Below are 17,772 nucleotides of genomic sequence, written 5' to 3'. Positions count from 1 at the left end.
TGCCTCAGAGCAGGCTCCAAACACAAGGATAACACATTGTATTTATGTCTGTGGGGAAGGAGAAAAGAAGGTCAGCCTCCACAGGAGACAGTGGCAAATCTGCAGGTGTAGCCATGGGAGGAACACTGCACTGCTGCTGGCCTGAGGTGAACTTTGCCACCAGAGCCTGTGTGCATCCCTGCGTGGAGAACGATGCTGCTCACACATTCACTAAGCAATGAATTCACTAAGAAACGGATCATGAAGCTCAGAAATCCACCCCTGCCACAGCATGTCTCCTGTAAAGCACATTAATGCTCCTGAATTTCACAAGAAGTGGCACTCCAGGTCTTACTTTCAGGCGCCGTGTCCACTGTGTACCAGCACTTGAAGCGAGCGGGATGCTGCGCCTGGATCTCATCGAGCTCGGAACGTAACAGGATATCCTTCTCAGTCTGCAGGACAGGAAAACAGTGAGCACACCCTGCATGTGAGTGCAGCCCTCACATGGCCACAGAGCAGCAGCTACTGCACAGCCCTGAGAAATGGAAGAGATGATTCAACTCCATTTTAAAGGCTGAAGAGGCCAAATCCCAGTTATTCCCATGCCTAGCCTGTGGCAGAACTAATAGAAGGCTCCCAACTTTCCCAAATCCTGACCATGCAATGCCTTCCCTCTAATAATAAAGCAGAACCATCACTTAATCAGGGAATCAGAAAAATAAAGCTCCTTTTAGTATTATCACATCATAAAACTAATCATGACTGCACAGAAATATCTCCCTACCCCTTCATACTCTGCCATTCAGACAGGGAAATGCCAGGTTTTTTCCACCTTTGTCAATTCAAGTATCATCAGCACTGCCATATGGAGACTGCTCGTGGAATGATCAAGCAAAAGGGTATCAAGTTCTGGTTGGGACAATAAACATTACTCAGGGTATCAAGTTTGGCTCCTCCCTGATGCAGCATCACTGAAGGCCAAAGGAAAGCCTTATTTCCCTAAGAGCAGCTGCAGTCTGGGCAGGAAGGAAAAGGGCAGGGACTGAAAGTGCTGCCATCCCCTGCAGCCATAGTAATTTGGCACAGAGGTCACCACTAAGTCCTTAACTGTGGGGATAAGGGGGAATGTGCAGCAGCTACCCCAGAGAAGGTGCTATTCCTGGATCTGCAGCTGTGGGTGCTCCAGAAAAGCTCCTACTGGCTCTGGCCAACTCAAAGTGTGCCAGCCAGAAGCACAGTAGGAGTCCACGTACATTGTTTTAAACACTTTAAAATATTTTTTAAAACTGCTTCCTATTTGTGGAGTTACTGGGTACAAGGACTCTAAATCCAGGGACTGATATTCCCACAGGTAACAGGGAGTGAACTGTTCCCAGGCTCTCCCTCCCAGCTGCACTGGGCTTCCCATGCTACTAAAGCAGCTCCAGCCCTGTGTTAGCCATTCTGAATCATTCCTAGCAAATCCTGGCCCTCCTGCCCTGATAACACTGCACTTTATGCCAAATCCAAGGGCTCCAGCCAGCAGCAGAGAGCACTGGCAGGGCTCCTCAGAATAAGGAATCTCAGCACTTGGATCACAGCTCCTGGGCAGAACAACCTCAGGCTATAACTCAGGTATCACAGAACTGCCTGGGTTGGAAGGGACCTGAAAGCCCATCTAATTTCAGCAATACCAGTCAAGCAAAGCTCAAAAAAAGGCCACCAGTCTTCATCAAAAATCCAAAGACAGACAAATTTCAGGACCCTACCCTCTTGTGACTTGGGGGCAGGGGTTTGCATGCATTTCTACAAATGCAAGTCTTCAATAAGTCCCTGCAAAGAATGTCAAGCCAGAGGTGCAGCCGATCCAAGAGCACCAAAATACATGAAAAAAAAACCACACAAACAACTGAACGACAGCTAAAAGCAGAGACTGTTTTATAAGTTTGCACTAGTTAAAATAGTTTTAAAAAGTTTTGCACAGAAAAAATTCTCTAAGTTATTGTGTCAAAAAGCTGTTAACCTACCCCTATGTTCAAATCAAATATAGCCAAAAATTTGAGGCTTGCCTAAGAAAACACTTCACCAAAGTTAAGATAGAAGATTAGAACCAAATTTAAAAATTATTGGCATAACTACAAATTGTCAAGAAAGGAATATGAACTGAAAAAGTTTTACCTTTCTCCTCTTTATTTTTAGATGTGTAGAAAGGGTGACATAGAGGAATGTGCCCCCTGCTGACAGAGTGACAAAACTATCCTTTGTCCCCTCAAAAAGGAAAGAAGCCCAGAAATTTCTCTGCTGGATTAAGTGAAAAAGGCATCTCATGGGCCCAGGCGACTTCACCTCAAACTTAAGGACAGCTAATTGGACAGAAGCCAAAAAGTACCAATAAGCAATTCACTAGAAAAGGAGTGATCAAAGAAACGAATTGCTTTTGTGAGGTGTTTTACCAAGAGCAAGAACATCTAGCACCTAGCTCAGTTTTTTCTGTTTGTTGTTTTGTGTTTTATTAAACGTTTTTGTTTCCAACACTGCATCAGAAGCCATCCTGCTGATTTTTATGCCTCCAAAGGTGGCTAAGCTATCTTAGGTGTGCTATAGACCTCAGAGAGCTTTTAGAAATAGCTCAAAGAAACTGCTATATCATCCATCCAGTTCCAGCCCCCCCAGGCTGCTCATCAGCCTGGCCTTGGACACTGCCAGGGATCCAGGGGCAGCCACAGCTTCTCTGAGCAACTTGTGCCAGGGCCTCACAGGGAACAATTTCTTCCTCATGTCCAATCTAAACCTCCTCTCTGTCAGTGTGATGCCATTGCCCCTTATCAAGAGTCCCTCTCCATCTTTCTTGTAGGCATAAATATGGCACAAATGAATGAGCACACACTGAATATGAGAAGAAAAATAGAGGAGAGCCGAAAGAAGCTAAAAACCACAAGCATGAAGTGAAGCTCACCACAAATAATGACTCAATCCAAACACAAATATTAATTAGAGGGAGCAATTAAAAAGCAGAAAGATATAAAAAGCAGAAGAATAACATCGGGCCAAGAAGGGGTACTGCCCAGCAGCACATCAACATTTGGGTTTTCCCAGAAATCTCTCTTGCAAGGATTCCATGGATGAGAGATTCCCTCTGGCCAGCATGCAGGATGCCACACCTCAAGGAGCAAGAGAAGCAATGAAAAACTGACAGAAGGCTGGAAAGAAAAACAGACAGCCAAGAAGAATCATAGCTCTGTAACTGAGGGAACTGCTGGAGACCACAGTTAGTTTTAGCCTCACCCAAGATGTCCTCAGACAGAAAGATTCCACAGACAAACACTGCTGCAAAGCTGGGGAGTTGAAATATCTGGAGGAGACAAATGTCCACCCATTCCATGTTTCCACTAAGAAAGACAGCTCTGAAAGTCTGCCCAAAACATTGATGACTTGCACAAAGGAATGCAGGGCTTTAACATTCATAAACTGGATTAGAAACAGAGCACTGAGTCACAGGAAGGCAAACATTAGCAATCCTTTCTGTAGTAGTGCTAAACCCTCAATTTATCACAGTACTTTTATATGGGAGGCTTTCAACACTTCAGTTCACTTCTCCCCTCAGGGTTTGTATCTCTGATTTCACTTGCTGAGTGGAGTCCTACTAGCTAAGTAAAACACTACAAACAGAAAAAAAAGGACAGAATTACCTGATTAGCAAACAGCAGCTGGCAAATGGTGGGGTCATCTTTGTCCTTTATGATTGCTCGAATGATCTGCAGCATAGGTGTTATCCCTGGGGGAGAGAAGCAGGTCAGTGGTATGAGGATGGGAAGTAAAAGAAGGGACAAGTGGGAAAATGTAAGCAAATGCATCTAGCAGCTGTCAGAAACCACAGATGAATCCTTACAGATACCTACCAGTCCCCCCTGCAATCATCCCCACGTATTTCACGGTCTTGGTAACTGGTTCAGCTTTCTTTTCTGGCCGAATAGCAAACTTGCCTGGAGAAAGAAAGAGATGAAAAACACTAAAGCAAGCAGGAAACACCTCCTGTTACCCCTTTCCAGCACATTCTGCTAAATTGACTTCTTTTCAGCCCTGCCATCCTTCCCTCCCAGAGAACAGAAAAGGTGAAGATATCCTGACCAGTGATTTAAGACATGAGGTGGTACCATCAGACACTGACATGGGTTATGAGTTATCCCTGATCCCAGCCTACATACACACCACCTGTATTTTCAATTTGCTCACATCCCATACCCCCAGTGACATTCACAAGCCCAGATTCTGGAAACAGTTCTACACTAAGGAATTGATCAGAGAGTTTATTTCCCCTGAGCAGATTAATTTAAAGAAAAACATAAAATATGCAGCATGTTTTGGTTTTTTTTTCAATTTTCTCTTTTTGAGCCAAACACAACAGAGAGCCTGAAACTCCCCAAAGTACTGGGCTGTATTCACAGCTCTCTTCATCCAGAATAACATGAATGCTACATACAAAGCTCTGGAAAACCACGTGTCAGAGTTCTGCTTCACACAAAACTACCAGAAGGTTTTTGTGACACATTTGTGACTGCATTATACTAAGAGAAGATATTTTACATTGACACAAAAGCAATGCCTACTCAAAGTTCATTTTTATTTGAGAAATTAGCAGTGGACAGTGCAAATACCCAGTGTTTTTGTCAGTGTATAAACTGTGCCTATATAAGCATGGAAAAAACCCAATCCCTTACCTGAGAACAGCATCAATAAAAAGCACTTCTATAGAAATAAGACATTTTTCCTGTACTGTTTACTCTGGGTAAATTCTATATTCCAAACCAGCCTTGCCTTTTCCTTTGTAAACAAGGAGGCCACTTGGTCCTCTGAAGTCAATGGTGTCCCCTATTTTCAGGCTGTCCAAGTATTGAGACATCTTCCCCCCATCAGGAAACTTGGGATGGACACCTCTGAAGTAGACCTTTTAAAAACAACAACAAAGCAATTCAGTCTCACAGCTCAGAGAAGAGTGTTTCCCCTTCAAATGTTTTATGTGGAAATACTCCTCATGCAAAGAACACAATTACTCCATAAAGAAATGCAATGTCTGACTGACAAAAGATCAAAATGCCATTCCTGCCCCAATTTTTGGACAGAGACCAGTGATTTCTCCACTGTAGTTCTGCAACACAGAAAATACTGATAATAATCAACACAATTTACACCCAAGTTTAAAAGGGGTTAGAAAAATAAAGAAAAAACCCAAAACACTGTGATTCCAAAGAGCAAAATTCTAAGAGGAAATCCAGTGCAGATATTAATATTTTAAATTCCTAACAGCTTCAAATGATAGGTAGTCTAGCTACCAAGAGATAAAACAAAAGTACATTATCACAAGAGTTAAAATCACATTCTTACCAATTAAATCAATCATTCCCACTGCCTGGATCAGTAATGATAATGATCATCACTCTCAGCAATCATAATGACCAAATTCCATTAGCTTCAGAAGCAGCTGCCCACTCAGGCAAGGTTAATTCCTTGTTCCAGAAGGATTAAAAAGCATATGAACATCTGCAGGTCTACACAGAGGGTGGAAATGATGCAGCATCTCATGAGACACCCTCACCAAAGAAGTGCCTGCAGAATGCCATGTGGACTGTAGGTACTGGCACATTCCTGAAGAGAAGCCAGCACACCAAACTTCACATAAAGGCACTGTAAAGGTGGCTCAGAAGCTGCCCAGCCTGTGAACAAAGTGTGACATTCTCACCTTGACAACAAGATCCACAAAGCCCTTGTCATCATCACTGGAAACTGGAGTGTAAGGCCTGACAACCAGAGCTCCATCAATCCGTGCAGACAGGTAGATGTGCTGCCCTATTGCAAGGAAAAAAACCCAAAAACTAATTTTCTTTCAAAAGATTTTTCTTTCAGTGGATGTGCTGAAATGCAGCCTCAAAGCTCTAACTACCTTATTTTGGGGCATCACTTGTTCCTTTCTTATTTTCCTGACACTGCCACACCTTGCCAGAGTTGTTAGCCACACACAGATCTACCTGGAAGGACAGACAACTCCACTGCTAATTCTGTGTGTCAATCATAACTTCATGAATTTACATTTACCAAAGCCTTAACTGTACCCCAGATCTTTCAAAAGATGGGATTTGTCTCTCCTGTACAGGCAAATAAAAGGGACACAGGAGGGGAGAACTGCCAAATGCTATTCACACATCTTTATTAATGTATCAGCTGTAAACTGCCACAGTTTAGTTAAAACTGAGTTTGTAACTGTTCTTCCTTTGACCACAGATCCCTCACTCCTCCAGGAGCTCTTCAGCTGCCCTTGCTTAGGCTGCTTAGACATAAAGCACTTTTCTAACCCTACCATTCCTCCAGCTTAACATGTGAATGCAGCAACCACATTTCCATCTGTCACACATCCTCTGAGCTCTCTACAACAGTTTCTCTTTTCAATGTCTACATATATTTTTCTGAAAAAAGCAAGAAAATAACTAACTTCTGTGGAAGGTTTTCCTATAAATTTCCACTATTCTGAAGATACCTAAGTGAAGATTACCCAGGAGGGGAAGGAGAGGTTTTGAATTTTGGGGTTTTTTTTCACCATTAGGTCAACAGAACAAAGCATCTCCAATGATGGCACAGATCCTCTGCCTGTTATGGGAACACAACAGAGGGGATATTACCAGGAACTGGTTTGCAAATGATCATAATGACCATATTACATTAGCTCCAGAAGCAGCTGACCCTTCAGGCATGCTTAATTCATTACTTCAGAAGGATTACACAGTGCTAGGTGAGGGAAGATGGGCTACCCAGTGCCCTGGGGAATGAGCAACCCTAACTCACCTGAAGCTGTACATGGACATCTTATTCCAGTAACTCTCCCAGCAAAGCCTACAGACATCCTGCTGGGGGAAATCTGGAGGAGCTGCAGCAGGGAGCTCCCGTTCCTTCTCTAGGGCAGAAGTGGCTGCAGGCACAGACCACAGAGCCCTGGTGACCCTTGCAGACTGCCAGCCTGGACAGTGGAGCTGCTGCTGGGGCACAACTCACAAGAACTGGTACAAAGCAGAAAAGGTGCCCCTCCCAGAGAGAAAACATGCCTTATGCCCTCACCTGTTAGAGCTTTACCCCACCCTGGCAGGACATAACTTGGCAGTCTCTGCATGGGGCCACATACAACCCTCTCCCTCAGAATTAAGCTTTCAGTGGATTTGGTGACAAAAGGCAAAAGCTGGTGCTGGACCAAACAGCATCTGCCACCACCCAACTGCAGCTCTGCAGCTCCCAGCTGCTTTTCCATCTCCTGCAGCTTTCAGCTCTCTCTGAAAGTCTCACCCTGCAAACCACTCTTCAATGTCCATTTTGGGCAAGCCAGAGAAAGGAGCTTTGCTTTCATGGCTATTAAAAAGATCAAGACATTTTTAACACCCCAAAGATGGAACTTAACACCTGGAAAAGGTGCTGACAGCAACCACAAAGCACGGGAGCCATGGATCACTGCAGCAGCTTGTTAAAGCAGAAGTCCTATTAAACACAAGTCACAATTAAATGCTCTTTATACAAGCAGGAGGAAACAAAGGCACTAAGCTGTTATGGAAGGCACCACACCACGTGGCAGGGCTTTTGGAAACAGCTACCCCTGGGTGATTCAAAAGTTCCATGAAATTCAGAAGTGAGTGGATCATCTGGTAAACCACATGTGTTAGAGGGGAAGCGGATGAGAGTGGTGCCTCAAGGCATGGAAAAGGACTGCAGGGATTCAGCCCCACAGGAATAACACATGCTGGAAAGCTGAGACTGCAAAAGGACAAGTGAAGACCTGTGTTTGTTCCTCCACTCTCACAGAAACAAGCTGGATGTTCACTCACATACACTGCATTTCAGAGCCTGCAGATTACTCACAGCATGAGAATAATCTTGCAGAGCTCTCAGTAAGAGCTCCAGCTGCACGAGCAGTATTCCAAATACAAAACATAGTGGAAAAAAAAAACCCAAAAAATCTCTTATAATGCAATTAATGCAAGCAACACTTGGATTAATCATAGGGAACATACCTAGAGGGAGACCCAGAACGTGCTCCATGGAAGGGAGAGCAAATCGAAATCTCCTTGTGTCATGACTAACTTCCTGAAAAAAGAAAATCAGAACAGTCAGCTCTGTTGTTGGGATTTAATGTTTGTGATTTCACTTCTAAAACAAGACAAGTCCGGCATCCTGCAGGATTAAGAATTAATGACACTTAACAATACCTGTGTGCAGATTAAGACTGAGTGATAACTTTCCAAATATTATGCACATTTACACTGCCTTCTGTGAGAAGACCACAAGATATAAATTAATTAGTTCTTCAATTCTCATTTCAAATTTAAGTATGCAGGAGTTCAAGGTCAAAGTATTCTGATTTTCATCTTTCAAAATCAGATTAATTAACCATTTCAATGGAAGTAGCAACCTGGTTCCTTTTGCTATGGTAAGGTCCTTGAAGTATTTTCCCTGTAAAAACCGAACTAATCCATAAATGAAATTGAAAAGAGCACTGTGTTTAGATATGAACAAAATTATGACAATATATCCAGTCCTGCTGGGACAATTATTCTAATATTTACTAGGAAAGTCACACCTTTAATAAAATTTTGGCAGTACGTATCTGAACACTATTTCTTATATTATGTAAATTTGCAAATTTTATGTTTCAAAAATCAGGTCATATACATAGGAATGGAAAACACAGAAAAAAAAAAAAGACAGAAACATCATACAGCTTAATGCCTCATCCAGTGACTTTCTGTTTTCAAGGGTTTTGTAACCCTTATTTTGTTTGCTTTTAAAGTAACCAATAGAGACAAATTTGTTCCTCACAGTTTGTCTCCTCTTCCCTTGCTATGGTCATACTGATGAAATTTTCCCCACATTACCTCCTTTTAAGGCAAATCCTGAAGGAAGAAGGCAATTGATTGGCAGTCTCAAAAGGCTTCTCTGTACTTATGTCTATTCAGGAGCAGTAGCTGCCACTGAAAATTCTTTTAGAAAGACAAGTAATGTGGACTTAACACTGCTGCTGTTTCTGTATGGAAATTTCAGCACTGTATGGAAATCACTGGCTTTTGCCAATAATGCTGCATTTTTATTATGCTGTCTTTAACAGGATGCAGAAAGCTAAAAGCTCTGAATTCCCACTTAATCACCTCACCAATTAAAGTCGAGAAAGTTTAGCTGAAGGTGAATAACACAAGTATTTTGGTGCATCATGAGGCAATTGTGAGAAACTAAGAGGCTCAGGGAATCCCCAACACCAAGATCAGCATGCTTGCGCCTCTCTGTCACACAACCAGGACACTGAGCCTGTCACCCTGCAAGGTGTCAGCAAGGCTGGATTACAGACAGCCTTGGATCAGGATGCACTTCCAGCACGAGGTCACTCCCCTTTGGCACTGCCCTGAGCACCTGGAAGCCCTTGGCCACACACTTCTGTCTCAAGCTGCAGTGCCAAGGAGACTTCTACCCTTGCCAAATGCAAAGCTGAAGAACAGTTTCTGCAGGCTGGTGCTTTGCAGAAGCCACTGAAAGGTAACAAATTAATTCTGCACACTGTTATAAAACCAACCAGCCAAACTGAAGTTGTTGGCTTTTTTAAGGCATGAACTAAATTAGCACACCTGACTATATTATAAAAGATTTTTCCTATGCAATGCACTAGGAAGCAGCCTCAAGACTCCCATTTCTCTGTTCAAGAGACAGGTATGGCAGACTCAATTTGGACACATCACACAATCATAGAAGGATCTGAGTAGAAGGGACATTAAAGATCATCCAGTTTATCCCCCTGCCATGGGCAGGGACACCTTCCACTATCCCAGGTTGCTCAGAGCCCCTCCAACCTGGCCTTGGACACTGCCAGGGATCCAGGGGCAGCCACAGCTTCTCTGTGCCAGGGCCTCAGCACCTTCACAGGGAAGAATTTCTGCCCAATATCCAATCTGAACCTCCTCTCTAGCAGTGTAAAGCCATTGCCCCTTGTCCTGTCACTCCAGGCCCTTGTCAAGAGTCTCTCTCCATCTTTCCTGTGGGCTCCCTTCAGGCACTGCAAGGGCACAATGAGGTCACCCCAAAGCCTTCTCCTCTCCAGGCTGAACAATCCCAATGCCCTCAGCCTTTCCTGACCTCATGAGAAGTAGGGAGTCTATAATAACAGTGTGGTTGCAGCACACCTGGGAAATAAATTCAGCAAGTACACCTGGGAAATAAATTCAGCAATGCAGCCCAGCCCAAGCCACAGGGCAGCTCTCAGTTCCCACAAACCCAGGATTCAAAATGACAGTGGTTTTTTTTTTTTTTGTTTCCTTTGACAGAACCAGTCAAAGCCAAGCTATCAGTGGACCCTCTAAACCTCAAACAAAGCTTTGTTCCAGTCCAAAGTATTCTGATAAATTTCTGAATAGCTCATAGCCTTAAAAAGTCAACACTAAAAATATCCTCAGGTGTGACTTGACACCTGAAAAGCCAAGATATCTCTCATGCTTTTGATAGTGGGTTTATCCAATAGAAACCTAGACTTTTCAACTTTGGTGGCATTGGCTCACTTCCCACAAGCTTAGTTACCAATTTCTGATGGCAAGATCCACCCCTGAAAGCATCATGACCTTCCTCTGGTATCCCACTTGAGCAAGCATTTAATTTGGTACCGGGAGGCTTTATTTTAATAGAGAGTAGAGAAGCTGAGAGAGCTTGGGTGCTGTCAGGATTGCATGACTTAAACACCTTTCTTCCTGGAAAACATTACAGTATATCAACCCAGTAACAGGAACCAGCATCAGCATAGTTCTGGCAGCTGCTGTTAAATGCCACTGACCATGGAAAAGCTGCCTGCTCTGCCTGACAGCAGGACTTGTGTCCCTTAGCCCAGTCAGTGGTGCACAGTTTGGGAATTTCTGCTGACACACATCACTGTGAGTTTGATCATTTCCAAGCAGCATTCTTCACTCTATGCTGTTTGGAAACAAGCTGCTTGCAGAACCACAAGTTACACCACACAAAGAGCTTTTATAAAGAAGTCCTTTCCTCGAGACAAAAGTATCCACCCTGTTGGGACATCACCCAAGGCTCAGAAGCTGTAAGCATTTCACAGCGCCCATGAAGAGGTCATGCTCGGCACTGCACGTGCACTTACCTCCTTATCAATCAGCCTCAGTGCATACTTCACTTCTGGGTCCTTGAGGGTAATTGCAGGCTGGGGGTTCCTGAAGAGCCTCATGAAGGTGGTGTAGATCAGCCATATTGGGTATGTCACAACCTGACGCAACTGCAGCGGCACAGAAGCAGCGTTAGACACGTGTGCAGAATGAGTAATTTGGGTGCCAGGGAATAGGGTACTATGCCATGGCACTCTAACCACCAAAACAAATGTGTTTATTTGAGCAAGAAGAGGAAGTATTATTTAAAAAAAAAAAAAAATCCCAAACCCACATATTTGCTTTATGAAGCATCACTCCTGTGTTGAGGCCTTGCACACCAGCATAGGGCTGCCCCGCTGGCAGCTGGACACAAAGTGAGGCTGTCACAGCTCCATATCCCCTGGTGCCCCGACAGGGAGGCTGAATCCCCATCTCCAGCAGGCACACAGACACATGCATCACACGTGTCCAAATACACAGAGAATATCCTGAGTTGAGAGGGGCCCATCAGGATCGTCCTGTCCAACCCCACACAGGACACCCCAACAATCCCTGAGAATGCTGTCCAAATGTTCCTTGCGCTCTGTCAGGCTTGGGGCTGTGACCATTCCCTGGGGAGTTCTAGTGCCCATCCACCCTTTGGGGGAAGAACCTTTTCCTAATATCAGCCTAAACCTGTGGCAGACCACACTGATCAACACAGCCAGACACATACAAACAGCCCCGACGGGCTCATCCTGTTCCCATCCCCACCGATCAGGATGAAGGTCCATGAGTGGGAATTCCATACACACAGACACACCTGTAGGATGTGCATCCCCCAGCAGCTGCCTTTGCCCTGGCACAGTGTGCCCACTCCCCAGGCTCCCCAGCTGCTGCCATTTGGACATAGGGGCCACTGTTGCACAGACCCCTTCACAGGCCACCCCATAATTTGGGATCTCGCACTTGAGCACAGACCCCCTTCTCTCTCTGTCGGCTGAGCAGGGCTTTGCCAGCCATGCCACGCTGCTGCTGGGTGCTGGCACCATGCACACGCCCTCCAGCTCAGAGTTTGGGTGCATTTCCACCACCACAGACCTGAGCATGCAGAGCAGCACCCCTTCCCTGGGAAAGAAGCTAAGCTACAGACAGAGCCAAGGGACAGCCCTTCTTGTGCCTTTACCATCATTCTCCCCACCTCTGAAGCCCTGTAAGAGAGGAACAGATTATGTTCTGACACCACACCACCCTCTTCACATTGGGGCAGGAGAATAAACTGCACAACTACTTATTAAAATTCTCTGTGACTCAGTAATTTATTATTCAACACTTCAACAGAGGAGAGGGGGAAAGCATGACTATAGCAAAAACAGAAAAAATGAGCTCAAAGTTCTGCCTGCTCAGCTTTCACTTTCATTTTATATTAAAGGGACCTCAACAATATTTTAGAATGGCATTTGTGCAACTGTGGCAGTCCCTCAGGAGGCTGTAAAAACTTCCTACATTATTAACAATAAACTGTGGGACAGCATAAATTCTCTTTTCTTAAAGTGCTGCTGTGCAGGTTTAAAATGTATCATCACTGTGTACAGCCTGAGGGCACACCATGCCATACACACGCTGCACTTTTCACTTTTATTTGGGAGTACTGAAATAGCTCCCTACAGGTTGTTTCTAAAGAAGCTGAAGGTTACAGGAAAATTATTCCTGAACTATTCTTTAATAGTCAAGGAATAGTTAGTTAATTCCTTAATTATTCTTATTCCATCAGATTACTGCAGCTCTGGGAAGAAATTTTGCTAGTGAGTCACAAGAAAGGGCAGAGGGAGGGAAGTTGTTCAAGGTGACAGAGCAGCAAGTAAACTCCTTAATGAGAAATTAACATGTGAGTGAAGTCTGGAGGCAATAGCAAGCTGACTTGGCAGCAGGTGTTTCATATGAGATATTATTGAGTTAAAACAGTTTCATTTCCAAATGTGGCTATCTCAAATGAACAAAAACACAGAGCTGCTGTGGTCAGGCAATGAGAAACAATTTTAACACGGTGCTAACCTCGTGGAAAGCAATTTGTTATTCATGGTCAATTAGTGCAAAAGTCTCATGGGATTTGGCCTGGAAAGACACAGCACACCCCCTAATTCAGAAAGCTATTTTAGTCCCTTACTCAGATCTATCACCAATTGTGCAGAAAAAAGGGGAAGAACCGAAGGCTGAATTATCGAAAAAAGCCATGCCTGCTAAGAAAAACATTCTCTGGGTTAAAAGTGGCGTATATACTCTCACCACAGGGCAGACCAAGATATAAATGAAGATAGCTGCACAGCATCAGGTCTCCAGCAGCAGAGAGCAACAGGCTGACCACAACGCCTGGGAATCACTAAACGGGGACCTTGTGACTCATCATTTCCAGCTGCACAAATCTTTGCAAACAGACAAGGCAGAATTAGTAACAGAGCGGGAATTTTTATTATGGAAAAAGGGCTGTGTGCGATAACAAAGAGAAAAGCCATGGAGACTGCAGGGCTGGGGCGTGGTGAGCACAGCACAGTCCAACACACAGGCTCACAGCTCGACACCCCAGCACTGCCCTGCCCCACAAACACACAAACCAAACCCTGCCTCGGCATGGGACACACTGTACCCTCGGCTTCAAACATCCTGGTTCTGAAGTAATGGTAGCTAACAGATTCTTCTCATCTGTTTCAGAAACCAACGAGAGGATAACGGGATTTCTTCACTTCTGCAGCTTTAGCCTCATCTCCCCTGTTCAATGCACCTTATGAGCAGCTGCACCCAAACGAGCACATGCTGAATCCAGCTCCACCCAGCCCTCTCACAAACCCGAAGAAATGAGTGCTTGAGCACCAGAGCAAAGAACCGTAACAGGCAGCTGAGCAAAGAGGGCAGCGATGCGTGCAGAGCTGACAGCGCTGCAGACCCGCTGCCCAGCAAGCACTCTCACAGAGAGCATCGGGGATGGTTGTGTTGGGAGCGACCTTAAAGATCATCCCGCTCCAACAGCGTGGGCAGGGACACCTTCCACTGTCCCAGGCTGCTCAGAGCCCCGTCCAACCCGGCCTTGGACACTGCCAGGGATGGGGCAGCCACAACTCCGGGGATCGGTGCCAGGGCCTCACCACGCTCACAGGGAAGAATTTCTCCCTCACAGCCACTCGAAACCTACAGTCTGAAATTATCCCGACGGGGAAAACACCACAAGCGTTCAGAGCCCCCAACAATAACAACAGTAACAATAACGAGAACAGATACCCGCGGAGCTGGGAGGGCAAAACGCCCCGGCCGGGCAGCCGGCACACACACCAACACCGCCCAGGGCGCGGCAGCCGCGGGACGGCCCCGGAGCTGCGCAGCGCCGCGGGGGCACCGCGGAGCTCCCGGCCCCGCGCCGTCCCCGGACAGCGGGGACACGCCGGGACACCCCGGGATACCGCCCCGCCCCGGAGCGCTTCGGGCGGGGCCGGGGCTGCGCAGGAAGGGACCCCGCTACCGGCCGCACCCCGGCACTCACCACGCTGAGCTGTGCCCCCATCGCTGCCCCGACACACGGCGGGCACCGCCCCACTCCGCGATGAACCGCGCCGGGCCCGCCCCGCCCCGTGACGGCATACACAGTGTGGGCGCCGCCCCGCCCCGTGACGTCACACAAAGCGATGAACTGCGCATGCCTTTCCCCGTTCCGCGACGTCACGCACCGCGCTGGGCGGAGCCCCGCACAGTCTCGTGACGTCATGTCACGCCCCGCCCCGTCATGCCCGCGGGGCCGGTCCGGGGCTGTGTGAGGGCAGCGCGCCCCAGCGCCCGTCTGCGCTTTGGTACCGGGCTCAGTAATCACAGACTGCCGTGGGTTTGAGGGATTGCCAAGATCATCCAGTTCCAATCGCACCTGCCACTAGCCCGGCTTGCTCAGAGCCCCTCCAGCCTGGTCTTGGGTCTTGGACACTGCAGGGATCCAGGGACAGTCACAGCTTCTCTGGGCACCCTGTGCCAGGGCCTCAGCACCCTCACAGGGAACAATTTCCGCCCAATATCCAGTCTAAAGCTGCTCTCTGTCAGTGTGAAGCCATTCCCCCTTGTCCTGTCACTCCAGGCCCTTCTCAAGAGTCTCTCTCCATCTTTGCTGTGGGCTCCCTTCAGGCACTGCAAGGCTCCAATGAGGTCACCCCAAAACTTCTCCAGGCTGAACAATCCCAGTTCTCTTAGCTTTAAGGATTCATTAATAACAATGTTTATCCAAAAAACACCGGAACTGAGCTGTGCAATAAGATACTGTTTCAGCCAGGCTCCCTTAAATTTTGGTTTACATCAATGTATGAAAATTAGTGACTGATAACCACATGTGTCTTTGTGTCTGTGATAAACATGAAACACTTCAAATCCCTTTAATTAATATGTCATCACATATTATGTTTTCACAATATGCCTTCAATGATTCCTGGACAGTTTCTCCTTACAAAATCAAAAAAGGTGTATGCTTGGCAGTCCTAAAAGCAAAATAATAAAAAAATGTCTTTCCTTATCCCCTAGGCTCACACAGAGGTGCTGAGCCCCTGTGTGCCCAAGCAGATCTTTCATCCTCGTGGTTTGCTGAGTGTGCAGTTGGCTCATCTGGCTGTGAGAACATAAGTCTATCATGATTAACTTATTAAACCTGGGAATTAGCACTGGGAAGTGAAAGAAAGAATATTAACAGACCAACCTAATGCTAAGAAGGTTGGGCCTCAGTCCAGGTGTGCACATTTAGCTGCAGGGATGGATATTTATTCCTGTTTTTTCTATGACAAGAGCATGCCTGCCTCTGTAATCCTCATCATTTTCTCTTTCAGGATGTTATATTTGCCCAATTATCCCATCAAGGAGAAGCCAAACAAGATTCAAAGTAGCAGCAAGTTTAATTGGATAGCTTAAAAATATATTCAATTACACTTGATACATTAACAATATAATTGGGTTAAAATATGAGGTACTTTGAAATAAGAGATAATTTGGTTCCAATAACAGCACATAAGCAAATTTGACTGTGGGGTATGCAGCCCAAAGGTCCGGGACCTTCAGCGCTTGACATACAAGCGTGCCCAACCAAAATTCCCCTTTTATCTTACCTGTCAAAGCCATCTCCTCCCATTTTCGCTTCATCACACTTCTATCTCCGCCCTATCACCACCTTTTAGTGCGCATGCTCCACCACTCTTTTAGGTGGTTGCAGCCCTCTTTGGGGGTCACCACTGGATGAAGATGCTCTTCTTCATCACTGCCCTCCCTTTCATCTTTGGGTTCACATGCGCACCAAGCTATTATAATGCGAGCCAAGCTAGTATAACCTACACCAAAACTAACATAATACCATGTTCCAAGCATCAAAGCAATAAATCTCATATAATTAACATAACCTTGAAACCTAATCAGTTTTTCCTTCTCTTCTGGTAATTTTTAGTAACGTTATCTCTTGCTTCTTCCTGCCTTCTTCCTGCAGGAAAAGGGGGGGGGGGGGGGGGGTGGTGGAACCCCTCCTCTTTCTTTCTTAGCATTACTCCTTTAACTGTTGTATTATTTCCAAATATCGATTGCTGTTTCAATTTTATCAGCACGAATCATACCTATTTACTACAAGGATGACAGCTGCTGCACCAGAAACTCCCCAGTTAGTGCAGGGATTATAACACCACTGGTTACATAAAAGGACTCCAGGACTGAGAGGCTGAGGTTTAGGAAAAGGGAGATAACTGAGACAGGCACAGGGATCTTGGAGTTTGCTGGGAAAAAAATCTGGCAGGAGAGGCTCCAACTTGAATATTTATATTTAAGGAAGGATGGAGTCCTCAGGTACCCATGCTTTGCTTTCACTGTGCTCTGACCTGGCTGGCTTCCAACTGACCAGTCCAGGCTGTGTCTCCACTGCTTTTCAATGTGGGTCAGCTTGTGGGGACTTGGCAGCAATAGCCAAAGCTCCCACGGGAATGTCCAGCATCCTCAGTGTCTCATAAACTTTCCTCTTTCCATGCAAAATGTGACCCAAAGTCCTGCTCTGCCTTTTCCTGGGAAAGGACTGAGCATGCTGTAGATCTGCAGGGTGCTTGTTCCAGCTGTAAGCTTTTACTCAATTTCCCTGAGTGAGCCAGGCCAGCCCTTTGTGCTGGTGTGAGCCCTGCCTGCTTTGGCCTGGAAGCCTGTAAAACTCAGTGCTCTCACTCACACCTCTCTAGATTAACCAAAGAGGTTTAAATAACTCTTTCTCCCCCCTGGGAAGTGTGAGAACCAGACTAGAGGTGACAAACCAACACCTATTCGTTGGCCACCTTAACTGAAAAAGTAAAATATTTAGATCAGAAATGCACAGAGATGCTTACATGCTTTAGAAACATGTTTTATTCCCAGGATCTCCTTGATCCTTTATGTTGGGAAAGGTCAGCATCTGATGCTTGAGGTGGTGGTTTTGTCAGGCAGAACTTCTTCTAGAAGATCTTTGCCCTCCTTTGGAAATCCTGGCTACGTGTGAGCGAGACAGCATGAAACACTCTCCCCATTCCCTTGGGACAGAAAAAGAGGAACAGAGCACAGAGGCCTCAAGTCTTGCGCAAAACCCAGGTCCGCTGCCCTGTGCAATGGCTTTGACAAAGCACTGGCTGGGCTGTGCTGCAGAGGAAGCCAA

At 45.9% G+C, this 17,772-nt stretch overlaps 2 protein-coding genes across 2 annotated transcripts in view; one reads left to right on the top strand and one right to left on the bottom strand.

Annotated features, from left to right (window-relative positions):
* Positions 1 to 275: 275 nt before the first annotated feature.
* LOC311153667 (NADH-cytochrome b5 reductase 3-like) lies at positions 276 to 14,753 on the bottom strand. Its single transcript, XM_084205652.1, has 8 exons — positions 14,635 to 14,753; positions 11,120 to 11,251; positions 8,007 to 8,079; positions 5,699 to 5,805; positions 4,777 to 4,906; positions 3,861 to 3,944; positions 3,651 to 3,736; positions 276 to 434 (listed from the first exon to the last, which is right to left on the bottom strand). The coding sequence occupies exons 1-8, from the start codon at positions 14,653 to 14,655 to the stop codon at positions 291 to 293; spliced, it is 777 nt and encodes a 258-aa protein (XP_084061778.1). The 5' UTR covers positions 14,656 to 14,753; the 3' UTR covers positions 276 to 290.
* The window catches only part of LOC311153524 (poly(U)-specific endoribonuclease-like), a gene marked incomplete at both ends in the record, with an annotated part of 16,205 nt that continues 13,127 nt past the window's right edge, over positions 14,695 to 17,772 (top strand). The window contains one exon of the mRNA XM_084205455.1: positions 14,695 to 14,846. Within this exon, the coding sequence (XP_084061581.1) occupies positions 14,695 to 14,846 (152 nt within the window). The remainder of the gene's footprint in view (positions 14,847 to 17,772) is intronic.

Source organism: Fringilla coelebs, assembly GCF_963513975.1.
Source record: "Fringilla coelebs genome assembly, chromosome: 5".
In the NCBI taxonomy this organism is placed as follows: domain Eukaryota; kingdom Metazoa; phylum Chordata; class Aves; order Passeriformes; family Fringillidae; genus Fringilla; species Fringilla coelebs.
The sequence above is the reverse complement of the archived record's forward strand: the minus strand, read 5'-3'. Positions and strand labels throughout refer to the sequence as shown.